Source organism: Phoca vitulina, unplaced genomic scaffold (assembly GCF_004348235.1).
Source record: "Phoca vitulina isolate PV1807 unplaced genomic scaffold, GSC_HSeal_1.0 scaffold29, whole genome shotgun sequence".
NCBI lineage: Eukaryota > Metazoa > Chordata > Mammalia > Carnivora > Phocidae > Phoca > Phoca vitulina.
The window spans coordinates 15,842,875-15,860,355 of NW_022589732.1; the positions used below are offsets into that span (position 1 = coordinate 15,842,875).

At 42.7% G+C, this 17,481-nt stretch overlaps 1 protein-coding gene across 2 annotated transcripts in view; it reads left to right on the forward strand.

Moving 5' to 3' along the window:
- Nucleotides 1–17,481, forward strand: part of LRMDA (leucine rich melanocyte differentiation associated) — a 1,041,793-nt gene that overhangs the window by 168,729 nt on the left and 855,583 nt on the right. Inside the window, exon 1 of one of the 2 annotated variants that reach the window (XM_032423987.1) lies at nucleotides 10,159–10,310. The exons of the other annotated variant lie outside the window; for it this stretch is intronic. Coding sequence (XP_032279878.1) covers nucleotides 10,174–10,310 — 137 coding nt within the window. The 5' untranslated portion in view covers nucleotides 10,159–10,173. Of the gene's footprint in view, nucleotides 1–10,158; nucleotides 10,311–17,481 lie in introns of those variants that run through there. 2 annotated transcript variants of the gene reach the window in all.

Sequence of the window (17,481 nt, forward strand, 5' to 3'; positions counted from 1 at the left end):
CCATAAACCATATTACTGAACTAAAGCCTTTAAGAATAATTTCCTTTCTTTGCTTAAATATTTTCTCTTCAAGTCTTGTTTACATTGTGAATTTTCACAGCAAACCCTTTTTTGGCCCAGCTTAGGCTAAATTTTACCACAGATTCCAAATTATAGGAGTCGTGAACTTTTCTTCTTCCTGAGTTGGCCTTGTACTGGTGGAAATTTAAAGTGTGTAAAATAATGAACTGTTCTGTGTTTGGGGTGGGGAGGTTGGGAAGTGGACTTTGGAGAAAGCATGCCTCTGTTCTTACAGGGTTCAGGGTGGGGTGAGGCTGGGGTGGGGAGGCAGCTAGCACAGGCTGGAGCTGACTGAAGGGATGCAGGCAGAGAGGACAGTGCGAGAAGACTGCTACAGTGGAGGCAAGGACCCTTCGAGAGAAGCCCTGGCTCCTTGGTGTCCTTTGGAGGCTGAAGATGGGCATTAGGAGCGGTGGTTTGAACAGGTTGCTTGTAGATGGGTGTTTGAGATGGTAAGCACAGCCCTCTCGGTTGTGGGACCGATGCACCAGGCTTGTGGAGAGCCTGTCTGAGAGCAGAATCTATATCCGAGAGTCCACAGAGGTGTGTAGCTGGGCAGTGGTGGACTTGGGTTTTCTTTTTTTTCTTTTCTTTTTTGTCTTATTGTGATAAGATAGACATGACATAAAATTGGCCATTTCACCGTTTTAAGTGTCCAGTTCTAAGGCACTAAGTACGTTCACAATATTGTACAACCATTATCACTATCCATCTCCAGAACTTTTTCATCTTCCCAAACTGAAACTCTGTATTGCTAAGTAACGCCTCCCTGTTCTCCTATCTCCCAGCCCCAGGCAACCCCTATTCTGCTTTCTGTCTCTATGAATTTGACCACTTTAGGTATCTCCTGTAAGTGGAATCATACAGTATTTGGTCTTTTGTGGCTAGGGTCTTATTCTGTTTTTTTTTTTTTTTTTTAATTATTGAAGTGCAGTTGACTTACAATGTTAGTTTCATGTGCACAACATAGTGATTCAATTCTACACATTACTCAGTGCTCACCCTGAGAAGTGTAGTCATTACCTATCACCATGTGTTATGACACTATTACTGACTATATTCCCTATGCTGTACATTCATCTCCATGACTTATTTATCTTATAACTGGAAATCTAGATCTCTTCATCCCCTCCACTTATTGTGCCCATCCCTTCACCTGCCTCCTCTCCAACAGCCAGCAGTTCTCTGTATTTAAGAGTCTGTGTTTCTGGTTTTTTTGTTCATTTGTTTTTAAAATTCCACATATAAATGAAATCCTAGGGGATTTGTCTCTCTCGGACTTCACTTAGTGTAATACCTTCTTAGGACCATCCGTGTTGTCATGAATGGCAGGATTTCATTCATTTTTATGGCTAATATTCCATTGTATGTATATACACCACATCTTTATCCATTCATCTCTGGATAGACACTTGGGTTGCTACCATATCTTGGCTATTGTAAATAATGCTGCAATAAAAACAAGGGTGCATATATCTTTCCGAATTGGTGTTTTCATTCTCGTTGAGTAAATACCCAGTAGTGGAATTGCTGGATCATATGGTAGCTCTATTTTTAATTTTTTGAGGAAACTCCATACACTTTTCCAGAGTGGTTGCACCAATTTATATTCTCACCAACAGTGCACAATGATTTCCTTTTCTCCACATCCTCCCCAAGGTTTGTTATTTCTTGTCTTTTTGATACTAACAATTCTGACTGGTGTGAGGTGATAGCTCGTGGTTTTGATTTGCATTTCCCTGATGATGAGTGATGTTGAACATCTTTCCATGTGTCTCTTGGCCATCTGTATGTCTTCTTTGGCAAAATGTCTATTCAGGTCCTCTGTCCATTTTTTAATTGAAATTTTTTTGGTGTTGTATAAGTTTTCAAAATACATTTTGGCTGTCAACCCCTTACCGGATGTATCATTTTCAAATATCTTCTCCCTTTTGGGAGATTGTCTTTCATTTTGTTATAGCTTCCTTTCCTGTGCATTTACTCTGGTTTTCTTAACATGACTTTATCAGCTAGCCCATATGGTGTCTTTGAAGGAATTAGAAAAAAGGCACCCCCTTTCTTTGGGTAGATGCAGCCCCTGGTCAGAACCTGAGCTTGGCAAGTGGAGCATAGTATAGATTTTAGTCTCCACCTGTCTCTGTGGCCAAACACAATTGTGTAGTGAACAGTCTGAACGACTCTTTTATCAGGCCTTCAAAAGGAGATTTCGTCTTGCCCTGGAGCCCCTGGCTGGATGTCTTCCTGTTCTTCCCTGTTCTTCCAGTCCCTTTTTCTCATTCCCTAATTGCAGTTTAGGGTTTAAGTTTGTTCATTCTGCTCAGAATGGGGCTTCCTCAGAATTGAAAAGCTTTCAGAGGCCACCAGAAAAGGTTGATGGGGCTTCTAGGGAAACACAATTCATTCAAATGTCATTTGGCATGAGCTAAGTGCAAATGACTTACGTCGATTAGATTTCCTTTGGAAATACTCAGGGGGTTAAAAATTAAGAGGCGAATTGTGTAGAAAAATAAGTGGAAGGTTTTACTAATGACGATGCCTCTGAAAACTAGTGGAAATATTTCGCAAACTGAAAATGCAGCTGGTTGAGTATGCTCTGAACCATGCTGGGCCCTTGCCCCTACCTCTTTTAATAAAGCAGTGGCTGAATTGAAAGCAATCTAGGCAATAATGAATATTCTTGTAAATCTCTCTGGTTGAGAAACTCTAAAAATATGGCCAGAGCTCAAGCAGCACCCATTCCTTCCTAATTCTACTATAATACTTGAATGATATTTTATAAGGCATTAAACTTTAATTGACGCCATTTTACTGAGGAGATTTTAAAAGCAGGGATGGCAGTAATTGAACTGATGAAGATGACTTCTAATTGTTTATTTTGTGCAACGTGAAAAAGATTTCTCTCTAAAATGTTGATGGTTTTTGGTCCGATGTCCAAAGAGTTGGCTTATTTATTTACATGGTGGTGGTGGTTGTTTGAAGTGGTGGATGGCAAGAGGGGCCTTAGCATGGTTGAAAAATGGTAAGAACGAATTTTCATGCCCTCTCACTGTGGAAGTATTGGAAGACCTATTGATGCCAGAACAAGGAAAAAGCTGAATAAAATTAAAAAGTACAAAAAGAAACCTGGGTAAAATCATCTAGTGGAGGAATATTTCAGGAATTTTCCAGAAATGGAGGCTGGGATTTGCTCAGGTCAAAGCCTTGGCCTGGACTTTTCACTTTGCTTTTGTTGGTTTGCAGCACTAAGAGCATTACTCAAACGTATGCTATTGTGGTTGAGCTTCTTCTTCACCCTTCCTTCTTTTGACATTCCTGGGCAAGGCTGTGTTCACTCAGGACAGGCATGTTCCACAAGTGGGGAGAACTGTGGGCTTGAAAATCTGGCCCAAATATTTGGTTGCTGCAGTTAACTGTGTCTCAGGATTAAACATTAAGAGAGTGCTATCTGGCTTTCCTCCTCCCCTCCTCTGTAATTTTTTTCCCTTCTGAGTTTGGTCGTTTGTTTCTGTTGCCTTCAGAGTTTTAAAAAGTTGGATTGTTTCTCTGTTATAAAAATAACACATACATCAGACTTGCAGATAGCCACTAGCCAAGAAGAGAGGCATTTGGGGGCAGTGAGGGACAGGGGAACCATGCAATGAGTGAAGAATGCAGATGTTGACTTATGTCATGACTGGTGTCCTAAGACCCAGAGTGGATATAGGGGAATGATGTTATATGGACTGGGAAGTTTAAAATATTTGTGGATTGGACTCTATCTCTAAATCTCTCTGCTCCTCATCTGTACATCACCCTCTCTTTTTTTCATCCCTACCCCTGGGGCAGCTGTCCCATTTTCTGGGTAAAGAATAATGAGAGGATTCCACAGTTGCCTTTAAGTGTGATTGCTAAGGCCGTAGTGTTTGCAGAGTTCTTCAGGTTTTGCCTTGTTTTTTCATAAAAACAAGATTTCTTATGCAAAATGGGTCACTTGAAAGCACCAAACAATTTCTCCAGGGCAACAGCCAGTGTTTCTTGCAGGAGAGATGTTAGCAAACCACTGACATATGGATGTGATCTCTGTTACTTTGACCAGATTTGGTTTCTACAGAGTGCGTGAGAAGGGAAGATAAATTTTGTCCTAGTAATACTATAGCGACTCATAAATAAATGGTTACCCTTTGGTGCTTGCAGTTTTCATTAAAGTCGCCTGAGCTTTGTTATTGACACCATAGGTTGCCTATTCAGGGAAATGCAGTAAAATTTATCAGTGTGCTTTCTACACCTAATAAATCATCCAAACAGGGAACCATATGGCAGATAAGACCTTGAAAATGTGGCTTCAGCATGTGAGGAGTCAAGTTGCTGAAATCTTGAATGATTACAGCCTGCACATTTTCCCCTGGAATATCTTATAGTTATTTTACATGCCATTTTCTTGTTCACCCTATCACCTCTTTGTCTCTCTCCCTCTCGCTTTCTCTCTCTCTCTTTCCTCTTTTACCCCCTCTAGTGCCATTCCTTTTTGGCTGTTCTTTCTCACTCTTTGTTTTTCTTCTGGGTGGGGGGATATCTTCGATTTCAGCTTCAGAATAGGCGTCCGGAGCAGATAAGATATTTTTATAATGTCTTGCTGGTAGGAGGAAGAGGGGCAGGGAGGAGCAGAGACTGACGGGAAGGCATGATGTATGTGGCGGCTGTGTCCCTACTCTCCTCCAGCCCATTGTCATTAATCACGGCCATTAGTTTTCAGAGCTGCCTTGTCTGCACTGTGCCTCAGAAAAGCCATTGTTTTTTCATGCCACAGACTAGGGGGGAAAAAAGGGAAGAAAGAAACCCTAGTACTTTTTTTTGCCTTTCTCATTCTGCCTCCTAGAATGTCCCTCCTCTCCCGTCTCCTCTCCCTGCCCCCCCACTCCTACCCCAATCCAGCTGCCTTTTCTCTCCCTAGAAGTTGGTGGTGGTGGTGGGGACCTTACCCCAAACTCTCAGTGCTTCTTCAGTGCCTGTGTTTTATTCATTTATCTGACAACCTAGATAGCATGGAGCACAGAATTGGGATGTATTCACTGAGTAATAGCTGTGTTACTCATGATGCACTATTTAATTTACAAGGAGGTTCTGTGGACATTTATGGGGTTTTTCCTTTTTTTTTTTTTTTAAATTATGGGCTATATTTATCACCTGAGGATACAGTATGATAGGAAAAAAATGTGCCTATAGCAGAGAATCTATGCTGGGTGGTTGGGGAAGAAGAGGCTGCTACCTGGGGAGGTGTAGTTAGGTGCTTACCAAGCCTTGACTATGTCTTGGGGATTCCATCACTGCTTAGCAAGTACTTCAAGAGCAGCCATGGCTTATGGTCAGTTGATGTGACCCCGTCCACTTGGATGAATCTCAGTGGTTGATGAGAGGTGCCCAGTGTCCTTTCCTTCATCTTTGTAAGCTAAAGACTTAGGCTTGAGGGGAGAGGCCTCAAGCCTAAGTATATCGGCTTTCTGGCTCTCCATGGCAAATTGTAACTGAGTCCTATACATGATGTCTGCTTCATATACTAGTATCTTTAAAAAGATGTGTAGCATTTTGTAAAACATGAGGGCCAACCTCAAAGAGCACACAGGTGTGATTTTAAGTCTAATTTTATGAAATGTGCTGTAAAAATAGCAAATTATTGGTACAAGGAGAAGCATAAGAATTAATGGAAAATTTGTATGACAAATGTTTTTTTAAAAGAAGAAGACCCATTAGTTACTTCGTAAAATAAATAAAATTGTTTGAACTACGAACCTTAAATATTGCTGAATAGAAGTACTGCAGGTACTTATCCTAATGAAAATATGGCAGTGATTTGCTATAAATGCATTAGTTGAATATTCATAGTATAGGAAAAATGCATTTATGAGCTGGGGATCAGGAGACCAGGGTTATGCTTTTTCTACTTAGGAGCTTTCTAACTTCAGTTAGATTACTTGATCTCTGAATGCCAGTTCTTCCTTCTGTCGAATGAGATGGTTAGTTCTAGATCAGTGTTCTCAAAGTGTTGGATCATGGGTGGTCAGGAAATCATTTTAGATGATTCATGGGATGGACTTCTAAAATTTTAATAAGTGTTTATGATTACAGTTGACTGGTATTTATGTTGAGTAATATTCGCTATTTGTGACTGTATTATAACTTTCATATTTAATTTCTGAATTAGGAAAAAAATGAGTCAATTAGAAGAAGAAATAAAGTGTGTAATATCTATTGCAGAGGTAGGGCTAAAATTGTAGTATGGTACCCAGATGATCAGAAGTTGTGACCCTCCAGATTTGATGATCAGGATCTATGAGTTAAATGGTAGTTCATGCATTGTGTGTGTGTGGGTGTCCACACACAAACAGATTATCTTATTAACATATGCTTATCATTAATATCATTAATATCAATAATATCATAATATTATTAACATATTCTTTATCATTTTTACTAAGTTTAATTCTTCTCTGATTAATAGAGCAAAGTTAATTTTAGGGCAGTTGTGTCTGATCTGAATTTCTGAATTAATGAGATCTTCATGAAGATAGCTATATAAGAATCTGATAAGTGCACAGCCTGACTTTAGACACTGGGGAAATCTGAATGTCTGAGACATGGTGCTGGGGTTCTGTAGAGCACCTCTTACATGGTTTCATTTGAAGCCATCTAGAAAGGCTAGACTCTACCACCATTTTCTGTCTGCCACGGTGTCTGTACTTCTGTTCTCTGGAGTTTCCAGTGGTTTCACATGTGTCAGAGCATCAGTCACCTGATCATTGAAAAAAGGCAGACACTTGGACCCTATCTGGGATCTACTGAACAGACGCTGGGGGGAGGGGGGGTTGGGGATGACCCAGGCCTGCCCCAGTATTTGGGAACTGCTGGGTTAATGCCCTGACAGTGCCTGAGAGAAGTACGTAAGTGTGGAAGACACACTCCTGGCTTCAACAGCCATTGCAGCCGTGGTGTAGGTGCTTTTATCACATTAGTGGTACCACCTCCAAGGCCTTTGCATTCCAGTATTGAGAAGCCGTCGCTTAAGATCCTCATCTTGGACAGTTCTGGATGGACAGCGCAGTGGGGAGTAGTCCAGGAAGGCCAGAGTGGCAGCATAAGGGCACGTGGGGAAGGCTGTCCTGGTTCTCCCAGTTATAACCTCTATAAGTGGAAGGAATGAGCCTGTAGCATTTAGCAAATGGCTCGTTGAGGGTACCTGAAATCATGGCAAGTTGGCAGCCTGGGTCTCCCTCTTACCGGGAAAATTTGGCCAATTCAGTATGTTTGAGTATCCCCTTCTATGTTAAGTGGTGACATTACATCTACCCTCTAATGAAGTAATTTCTTCCTTCCTGTACACTGCTTTTATCATGCAAGTCTTCTCAGAGTCCCATTCACTGGCTCGCACTGACTTAGAGAACAAGTGCAGTCTTCTTCAGCTTGGCGTTCACTACTGTATCCTTTCTCTTCTCTCTGGACTTCTCTCCTGCTACTCCTTTGTCTATACCCTGTGCTCCAGCCAAGCCGATCTGACCACCTCACAAGCGTGTCTTGTGCTTTCCCATTTTCCATTACTCTGTTCCATCTCCCTGAGTCACTGCGTGGATTCCCTTGTCCTCAGTCATGCACAGTTCTTGGGGTCACGCACCATCTCTGGTTTCCTCCACAAACCCTTGTACCACTTTGTGTCTGTGTCTGAACCTTGGGCTCCCCTGGGAGAGAAGGTACCAGACCAAAGACTGTGACCTTGGGTGAGTCAACTTCACTGGGCCTCCATCTCCTCTGCTAGAAGACAAGAACATCCAGAATAAGCATCTTCCCCTATCTCCTAGGAAGATCTGAGGAGATGATGACTCTTGAGGAGCTTTGTGAATAGCAACACACTGTACTCACCTACGGGATATTCTCTGGGAATTAATCATGGGCTGACTTGTGGCTGCCCTTGTGTTGCTGTCTTATAATGCAATTCACCGGTCGTGTTATTGTTTAACATTTCCCGAGTCTGTCTTGACTCTAAGTTGGCCTTTTCTTTCCTTTGCAAGTAGTTTTTGACTTATGAAAATGCTATTCATTATGAAATAACACTGTAAAATGATAGAAAAAAATTGCTTGCAAGATTGATTCTCTTCACATCTCCCCTTTCTTCCCCCTCTTTCCACCATAAGCTGCTATCTGTATGTAGTCATTATTACCATATTATTCATCTGTCTATGTTTCTATCTCCCATCCTGTTGTCCTGTTTACATAGAGCACTCTGTGTGTGTCTCCTGGATACTCTTGGAGGGAAGCTACCTGCAGGTATCAGGGAAATGTCCTTGGTTTGTGTCTGACAGCGGGTTTGCAGCGCTTGCTGCTGGTTTTAATCAGTACCAACCATTGTAGTTCATTGCCGTGTTATGGGATGCATGCTCTGTGGTGGGATGTGAACAAGATCCCAGAGATTTTCCTATTCTTTGGCTGGGATTGAGACAAAAATATGCATGTCATTGTGTTCCTCTCCCAATTTGTATTTCTCCCTCATCTTCTCATCTTTATTTGTACCTTTCTTCGGCATCCCGGTCTACCTCTTCGGAAGATGAGCGTGTGCGCTGGCTTCCTGTCAGACAGCAACTCTCCCTGAGGTAGAAGCTGGGGAAGGCAGCATCTGCTGGGGAGTTAGGTAGATCTGGGTTCACGGTGGTCCCTGCAAATGTGATAGCTGTGCGGCCCGTGTACGCAAGTTGCTTAACCTGACGGCCAGTGTCCTGATCTGTGCACATAGCAGCATATGTTCCGATGCCCAGCAGAGTGCATTCAATCATTTTATTTCTTTTTCTTCTCTTTATTTTGTTCTATTTGGTTCTAATAACATCAGCCCCCACCCCCAACCTGCCATGTTGTATTATCTGTGTTCATCGTGGGTGCAGGGTCTGCCTCCCACTGTAGCTGGTTCAAGAGTCTTGGACCAGCGCACCCAGAATAGGCCCTTGAGGAGTGCAAAGGCCAAGAGTGCATGTTGCCTGCCCCTTCGAAGGAATTGTGTGTTTATAGATTGGGCCTGTTCATGTTTTTATCAGGGAGGCCAGTCATTCTTTAGTTCCACCTCATTTTTTTTAAAATATATTTTTTAAAGATTTATTTGAGAGAGAAAGAGGGAGCATGAGTGGGGGGGAGGGAGAGGGAGAGAGAATCTCATGTGGACTCCACACTAAGTGTGGAGCCTGATGCAGGGCTCCATCTCACGACCCTTGAGATCACGACCTGAGCCAAAACCAAGAGTCTGACGCTTAATGGACTGTGCCACCCAGATGCCCCTCAGTTTTGCTTTTAAGTATCAGGAAAGGAAAATATTGAATGAACTGTACCTGTTCATATACAATTCAGGCACAAATGAAAAATGAAACTCACTTGCACTTAAGATTCTTAATATAGGCAGAATATCTCATTTAAAAATATCAGCCTTGAGAACCCAGTTGTAAATGGGTCTCAGGCTGAGGAGTTTGCTGATTTTTTTTTTTTTTTTCCCCTGCTGTGGATTTTGGCTGGGGGTTGGCCTTCTAAACCAGTAATGCATGGTCCATTTTCATGTATCTTTGTGCTTGATTTTGGGTGGGGAAAAGTGCTTCTTGGTATCTGGTGCCTTGCAACCCCCTTTTCTAGTCTTAGGTGCACAAAGTCTTGCTCACCTTGAGTGCATTTCCGTTCCCTTTACTGAAATTTTGAATTGCTTTTTTTTAAATTGCTTTTTAAGACCTACTTCAAATCATACCCCTTTGCAATTCCTTCCTTAAGGACCCCATTTAGTGATTGTGAGTTACTCCTGTAAGAATTGCTGGGTGGGTATTTATTTGGGAGTTAATCCTTAAAACCTCATGGTGTTTCTTCTGTTGCTCTTTTGAGCTATAACTTTCAACTTTGCGGTTTTCCTTTTTCACATGGGTCTGTCCCATCTTAAACTTCTTTCTCCATAGTGCAACATTCAGCGCAGAGTAGATGTTCAGAAACTTTCTGTTGGTAGGTTGGACTGAATGACTTGTCCCTCCTCTCTTGTACCGCCCCTGTTCTCCCAGGAAGGTGTCCCTTCTTTTTCCTGGATTAGCTAATCTGCCTGCTCCTGGTTGGTAAGCATGTGGGCAGTCAATGAGGAAACACCCAGAGACCTGCCCTTTCCCAGTGGTGGAAGCCAACTTGCTGCCCCAGCCGAGGAAGCTGAGTGAAGCACTAATGTTCAGTGTGCTCCCTGGGTGCACAGAAGGCCGTCGAGGCATTTCTTGGAGGTGTGTAAGCTCTCTGGAACTGTGTGTGTGTGTGTGTGTGTGTGTGTGTGTGTGTGTGTTAGTGTGTTAGTGTTAGAACTTTGGCCATAGTAGATGGAGGGAGAGGCTTCTCTGAGGTTCTGCTGGTGCCTGATTCTGGTGTGGCCTCTGCTGAGGCCCCTGGAAGGAAAAGTCGAGGCTGCCTCTGAGTAGAAAGAGAGTGAAGGAGGAAGATGAAGAAGGTATGGGCTCCTGTTGTTCTTTGCAGATGGAGAGGCCATTTCCTGCTGCTGGTTGCTGATCTCTACCTCTCTCTGCTTCTCTGCTCCATGATTATAAAGTGTTTTTGGCCATTTACCTAAAACACATAATCCAGGGGCCACTGCGTCAATCAAATGTTGACTTGATAGTGCTGGCAATTGGCTGCAGCTCAGGCAAGATTCGCCTGCTTTGGTTTTGTGCAGTGAATGAATTGATTTTCTGAAAAAAGCTGTGTGTGTGTGTGTGTGTGTGTGTGTGTGTGTGTGTGTGTGTGTTTATGAGAAAGAATGGAGTTTGATTTTTTTAGTGGGTTTGTTTTCTTCGAGGGGGATGGTGTAGGAAGAGGAAGGTTCATAAAGTGGTTTGTGTGAGCTTGAGAAAGAATAAATGCAGACATGAACACAGACACGATAGATATGAAATTAATGATGTTTTACAGTGAATTAGGAAGAATGAAAAGATGCAAGAGATCCCAAAGATAAGAGGGCCAAGACAGATCAAATGCTCCTGCACCCAAAATGGTGTGTGTTGGGTTTAATTATCTTCTTTCCTTCCCGCAAGCCCCCCGTTATAAGCAGGCATGCAGGCCATGGTGCATGTAGTCTTGTCTACAGTTTTTACTTTTTGCAAAGTCATATGTTTTTAGCTCTGATTGCAGCCACTACCGAGTGGCTCACCTTGTCTTGAGTAATGAGAATAAACAACTGGTCACTGCACTGACCACTGAAACTAATAAAGATATATAGTACTGGGCTGGCTTAGGGAGTCACAGACGCATTCTTAAACTCTATGTGACATTTATACCAAAGGAACATGATTCCAAACTCACTCACTGCTTACCCATTCTGAGAAAGAACAAACTATTTGACTGATGGTTTGCTAAATTTAATATGCTTAGCAAGTAAAATTATTGCCTACTCTAATGCTGTGTAATTATTAAGATACACTGCTTTTAAAAATACCAAGTGAATAATATTGATTTAGTGAACTGCTATTTAGAAAAATGCCAGCAAAGGAGGAATATTTTATTTTAGCTGCCTTAGAGCTGTAATGGGTCTGGGCTGAGATATGCATGTGGAAATAAATTATGTACAAGGTAAACTATTTTGTTATATAGTACCCATAATATTAATTAAGCCGTAATTTTACCAACAATGCTTTAATTTAACAAATAAACAGGAATCATCTGTACCATTCTCTCAAATATATAACTTTGGGACCATAATAAAACATGCAGAAGCACCTGCAGTTAATTGTAAAGCAAACAGTGAGACTAGCAACTTTAAAGGGTAATTGTAATTTATAATTTATTTATTTGACTTATGCTGGGTATAATTACTGTTCTAATGCATTATTATTTGCAGTCCAGCATAAGATCTATCTGATTCCAATTGAGCATGGGCAGCCTGGTGGAGCTTTTGGCTTAGGCCCCTTGAAAGTATGCCCTGCTCCCCTCCGTTCCCTGCAATGGGAGCTTGTAAAATAAAGAATGGATGGGCTACTGTCAAAGGCAATCCTTGTTCAAAGCTGTAAGAATATTTCCATTTCCATTTAAGCCAAGAATTTTCCCTGCCCTCACAGTTCTTTAGATAGCAGTATTGGGTAGTGACATTGTCAGGGTCTGCCGGCCGCCAGCGCCATGGATGACTGGGCCAGGCTGGTGGCTCTGTGGGGAGGGAAGGGATGCGGTGGGAGGGATGGGTGCGTGCAGAGCCAGCTTCTCCCTAAATTCCTGTCTGAGGGTGTTTATTGTTGTGGTGCTTTGGGGCGTTGTTGTTGTTGTTGTTGTTGTTTTCAAGAGCAGCCTGGAAGGAACAGCCCGAGGGGGAAAAATACCACTGTGGAAGAAAAGAAGCAATTATAGCTGGCTGTTTGTTTGTGGCTAACAGAATGCTGAAATGGCAGATTTGCAAATTTGTAAGAGAGGGAAGCTGAGTGTTCATCTTTATCAGCCAAAGTGGTTTCTTGTTAGCTGAGCAGCAAGCTAGAAAGCGACCGATTTTGACAACATAATTTACATCTTTGTATAAAACTATTGCTGGCAGCTGAACTAATTTGTGCTGGATTAGGTTGTTTGTCTCTGCTGCTGACTAACCATGCAATCTATCAGAGGCCGTTCTCAAATATCACTTTTCAACTGTGCCCTTGAGAGGGGGAATTGATCGGGAATATACGGAGCAAAATTACTCCAATAACTTTATAGAAGAAACAATTACGGACTCATACAGATGTGAATAATTCTGAAGAGTAGGAACAAATATGATGAATTTAGCCCTATTCCTATCTTTCACATGTGCATGAAATTTATAAATAATACAATAACACATTATTGGCCCTGTTTCCTCTTTCTTTCTGGATCTCGGTCGATGACGGTATTAGGAGAAAGAAGAGGAAAGTGCTCGGTGGAAAACATTCTCGGAGACCATATTTGAGGATTTTGAGATGCAGGTTATGTGAAAGTCACTTACGAGGTGCTGGAGACAATAGTTCCCATACACATGTCCCGTAGAATGTCTTTTCATCCAGTCTGAGTTTTAGAAGTTATAAAATAAAATGCTCTGATAGAAAGAGACGTCAGTCAGGCAGATAAATTTGTGCTACCAACATGGGTGATAAACATACAAATATATTTTATCATGTATTTCCATGTTATATTAATTGTACCACACAGAAGAGGAATGGAGTCTCCCTTCTGCTTTTAAGTGAATATCTTAAATGTTTCTTCCTGTTCTCAAGGGAAGATACGGGATGATAGAATAATATAAGGGGGCAAAAAAGGAGGGGGCGGGGGCAGAATTCACAACTGATAACTGAGCTGGAGTTGTTTATAAGATGCCTGAGATTAGCCAGCAAACAAAAAAACCATTAAGCACCTATTATTTTAAAGCAGTGGGCACATTTTTCATCACTTCCCTCTGATAAATTTTCACTTGTGCATCCTGCTCCAGGTAATTAATTGCTTTCAGTTCAGAGGAGTAATAATGCAATAAATTATGCTAGTATTTCTAGTCAGAGGATCATATTGCAGCTTCCTAACCAAGGCAGCACTAATAACAATCCAGGAGACTGGTGGGCCATAAGAAAAAACAGTGCTCCATTATTATAAATTGGTTATGTAAAGTGTCGAAGGACCAAATCCTCAAAATTGCTTTCAAGTGATCTTATTCATGGAAGTTTGCACATTCATGGGTTTGGTCAGGATAATCCTGTGTGAAGGTTACATAGCTACTCTCAACCCTGGGAGCTTTGCAGACTCTGGGCACTCCAGCTGTGATGGCAGGGTCGTTGCTGAAGCATAAAGCTCTAGTGGGATGGAACTTTCTGAGATGGCAGGGATGCTGACGATGATGGTATTAGTGGTGTGTTGAGTGCTTGCCATATATAAGCACTATTCTGAAACTTTACATGTACCAACTGTATTTAATCCTGGTAGCAAACCTCTGAGATAGGATTATTGCTATTCTCATTTCCAAGACAAGAAAACTGAGGCACAGAGTTTTTAGGTGACTTGTGCAACTGGTATTGGAGTTCATGTTTATATCCAACGTGCAGCACCGCCTCCCGGAAGGAGGTTTACTCCTGACTCCAGCCTGGACTGCAATGGATCAGGGTAGGATGGGGTTGGAGGCAGAGTTGGGAAGGCACCAGCTACCTCAAAAAAGTAGTTGTAATCTTCCTTGGTTCCTTACCAAGCGAATACCCCACTTTGCTCAGCTTCTGAAAACTTCTCTCTGACTTGTGGACCTCTTGCTATAGCTTAATTTTTTTTCCTAGGCTTAAAAAATAACACATATCTGCCCCCTCTCCTCTGTATAAACGACTTCAGTGGTTCCTCTTCTCTCCTCCCATCGTCCCCCATTCTTTGCCTTCTCCAGGCAAAGTTCCAACTTTCAGAAGAGCCTCACAGAGGAAATTTAGAGAAATCCTGTGCCTTTCTTTAGTATATGGTTGTACTTTTATTTCCTGTAGACAGCTTAAAGAGGAGGCGATGGTTCCCACCTGCCTCTGTGTCTGTGTACAGACATACCTCAACCACTCAGAGCAGCACCAAAGAGGGGAGAACCAGTTGACCTTGCCTGTCCCATGTGATAACCACCACCACTCCTCCTCTCAGGCCTTGGACAAGTTGAAGGTTTTCTTGCTGCTTTTAACCTTGAGTGATTTCTGGTGCTGAGGAGGCCAAAGAAATGTCCTTGGGCAGAGAAGGTGGGGCTGAAGACCAGGTAGAGGGAGGACCAGGAGAGAGACTACAGATGGCACAGGGAGAGAAGAGCTATGGTCTTTCACATGAGGCTGGGGTGGGAAGCATCTTGCTAAGTTGCTGGGGAGGAAGGTCCCCTTGGAAAGGGCTTAAGGAACGGGGTCAGTGGGCTCCATGAAGTTTTGGATGTTTTTACCTTACCTCTTATACTAAGGATGTGTCTTAAAACCCACTGCTTGGCACACTGCGGTGCAAACAGGGAATCAGAGGCAGAGAGCCCTCCACTGACCATGGCTTTCCCTGGATAACCATAGGCTCCCCCGGGTATCCACAGCCATGGAAGAGGGGGAATCTGGAGTGAAATGGCTTGACCGTTGCTGGATTGTGCTGACCGATGCAGGAGGTAAACAGGCTGGGGTTGGAGGGGTCGCTCTTCTGCATTGTCCACAGCAACCCAGCCTGGTTTTCTGCAGTCCCATCTTGGGTGGCTGTCCTAGTTAGTGCACCAGTCATTGAGCTTTGTCCCTAATTTACTGCCACTGATACTGTTCCTTGAATTGAGGGAATGGTTTCCTTATAGTTGGATGCTTCCCTTACTGGTCTCACCTCCTTGGGAAGTGGGGCTCCATTGGTTTATGACCTCGTGGTTGCAAACACTGTTTCCCATTTGCCACCTACAGTTACCTACCAGGGTGAGCTTGTATTTTGTTATCTATGTATTTTACCTACCTATGAGGTCTTAACATTCATCCTCAGATATAGCCATATATACGTATTAGTCATCATACAAATATTATTTCCATATTATTCCTGAGCCAGAGGTTGAATTAAAAAAAAAAAGGAGGTGAGTAGACTGGAGGCAGCAACTAAGGATTTTCCTTAGAGCCTTTCTCCACTGTAACAGTATTCTGAGTTCTGTATTCTCCAGATATTTGAAGATATGGAAAAAGATGAATTTTTAATGAAAATCTAATGTATTTAAAGAGGATGATTTATGGCAAATTTGCTCCATATTTTAGGCTGTTGTAAAGTCAGAAGTGGAGAAGGTTTGGTCCACAGATGGGATTGTTGAGTCTGGCTGTTCCAGGACAGTCAATATAGAAGGGGGGAGGGTGGGCTGACGGCCACAGGTGATGTAGAGGGCCTCAGATCTGTTATCTTTGGGTAATAGTCTGTAAAAATCTTGGTGAGCATCAGAATGGAGAGGGTTGCAAGGCCAGCTCAGCTAACCACCAAAGTAGTTTATCTGGATGCTTGGATCTTGGCTATGGATAGAAGTCTTCTACCTCTACCATTAAAAAGTAGATAGTGTAGTGATTTCTCAAGCCTCAGGCACATGCTATGGGCTTGCTTCCCATTTTGGGAAGATACGAACACTCCAAACTGGGAGATTTCAAATTTATTCAAGACCCAGGAAAGATGTGTAGAATCTTAATTAAGCAACAGTAACAGGTTTGTAAATCCTCCCCCCCCCCCCCGCCACTGTAAATCACACAAATCATCACCTGTGCCATTGATTGTTTAATTCTCTGCCTCCCCTATTAGGCTGTTCTCATTGAGAGGGCAGGACCTTGTCTGTCTTGATGGCCGAGTTTCTAGCATCCTATACAGTGCCTGGCCAGTGGCTGGGCCCTCGGTAAATATTCTTCATGGGAAGAATGGACATATTAAGATTGGGAAAATAAATCAAAGCACAAAGAAGATGATAAAATATCACCCATTACCAGACTACTCTGAGTAGACTATTGTTAAGTATTTTCTTGTACACCTTCCAGTCTTGTCTTTGTGTATTGCCCCGTGCCCACCACTACTCATACTGATAGGTATGTTTTCCACCTTGCATAGCAGAATCCTGGTGGACAAAGTTTTAACTCTACAATTTTTTTGTTTGTAAAATTCCATGGAAAATGACTATACAACAATGGATACTGGTCTGTGACTTGAGCTTTAGGAATGTTAAGATGCTAATGAGTTTGGGGGTGGAAGGTACAGAAAGGATAATAACTTTTCATTCTCTTATTTTTATATTCCTTTTGGGTCACAGCAGAACACTGGCACCACATTTTCTGTTGGTATATGTACTATACATTTTCTGGCTCTGAAATGGATTGCACTGAAAGTCAAGTCCACTCCTCCCCGTGAGGATAGAAATAGGATTTGGAGAAAAAGGAAGAGTGAGAGGTACTGCCCAGACTGACTTACACTGTAGAAACATTTCCACCCTTTTCATAAAAATGCCCCAAACGTAAGCTCCTGGCAGCAAACCAAAGCCAGGGCCCAGGCAGTACTCAAAGTGTCTGGCTGCTCCTTCCTGGGCCTTAAATTTGTCCCTGACCTGACCTTAGAGCCCTGGCCCATCAGAACTCCTGACTGTGGACATGCCAGCTGGTTTCCAGAAGGCCACCTGAGTAGTGGAGGGGTCCAGGGAAGTCACGGAGTCTTTGCACACTGCTTCTTGGCATCACTGCCTTCAGTCCCCCAAGACAGCAAGCAGCCTCCTTGTGGACCACAGAGCCCGAGTTGGAGGCTGTTCCGATCCCTCCGGTAGAGTTTTTAGTGCAGCCCATCTTCAGGGGCTCAGCTGCTTTTGCAAATGAGTAACCCAGATCACTAAGTGCCAGATCTCTTGCATCCTGTCTTCCTCTTGTTGGACTCAGAAGCCGAGAACTCTGACTCGCTATGACTCTCTAGATAGCTGTCCTGGGTGTGGAGAGAGACCTCTGCTCATCA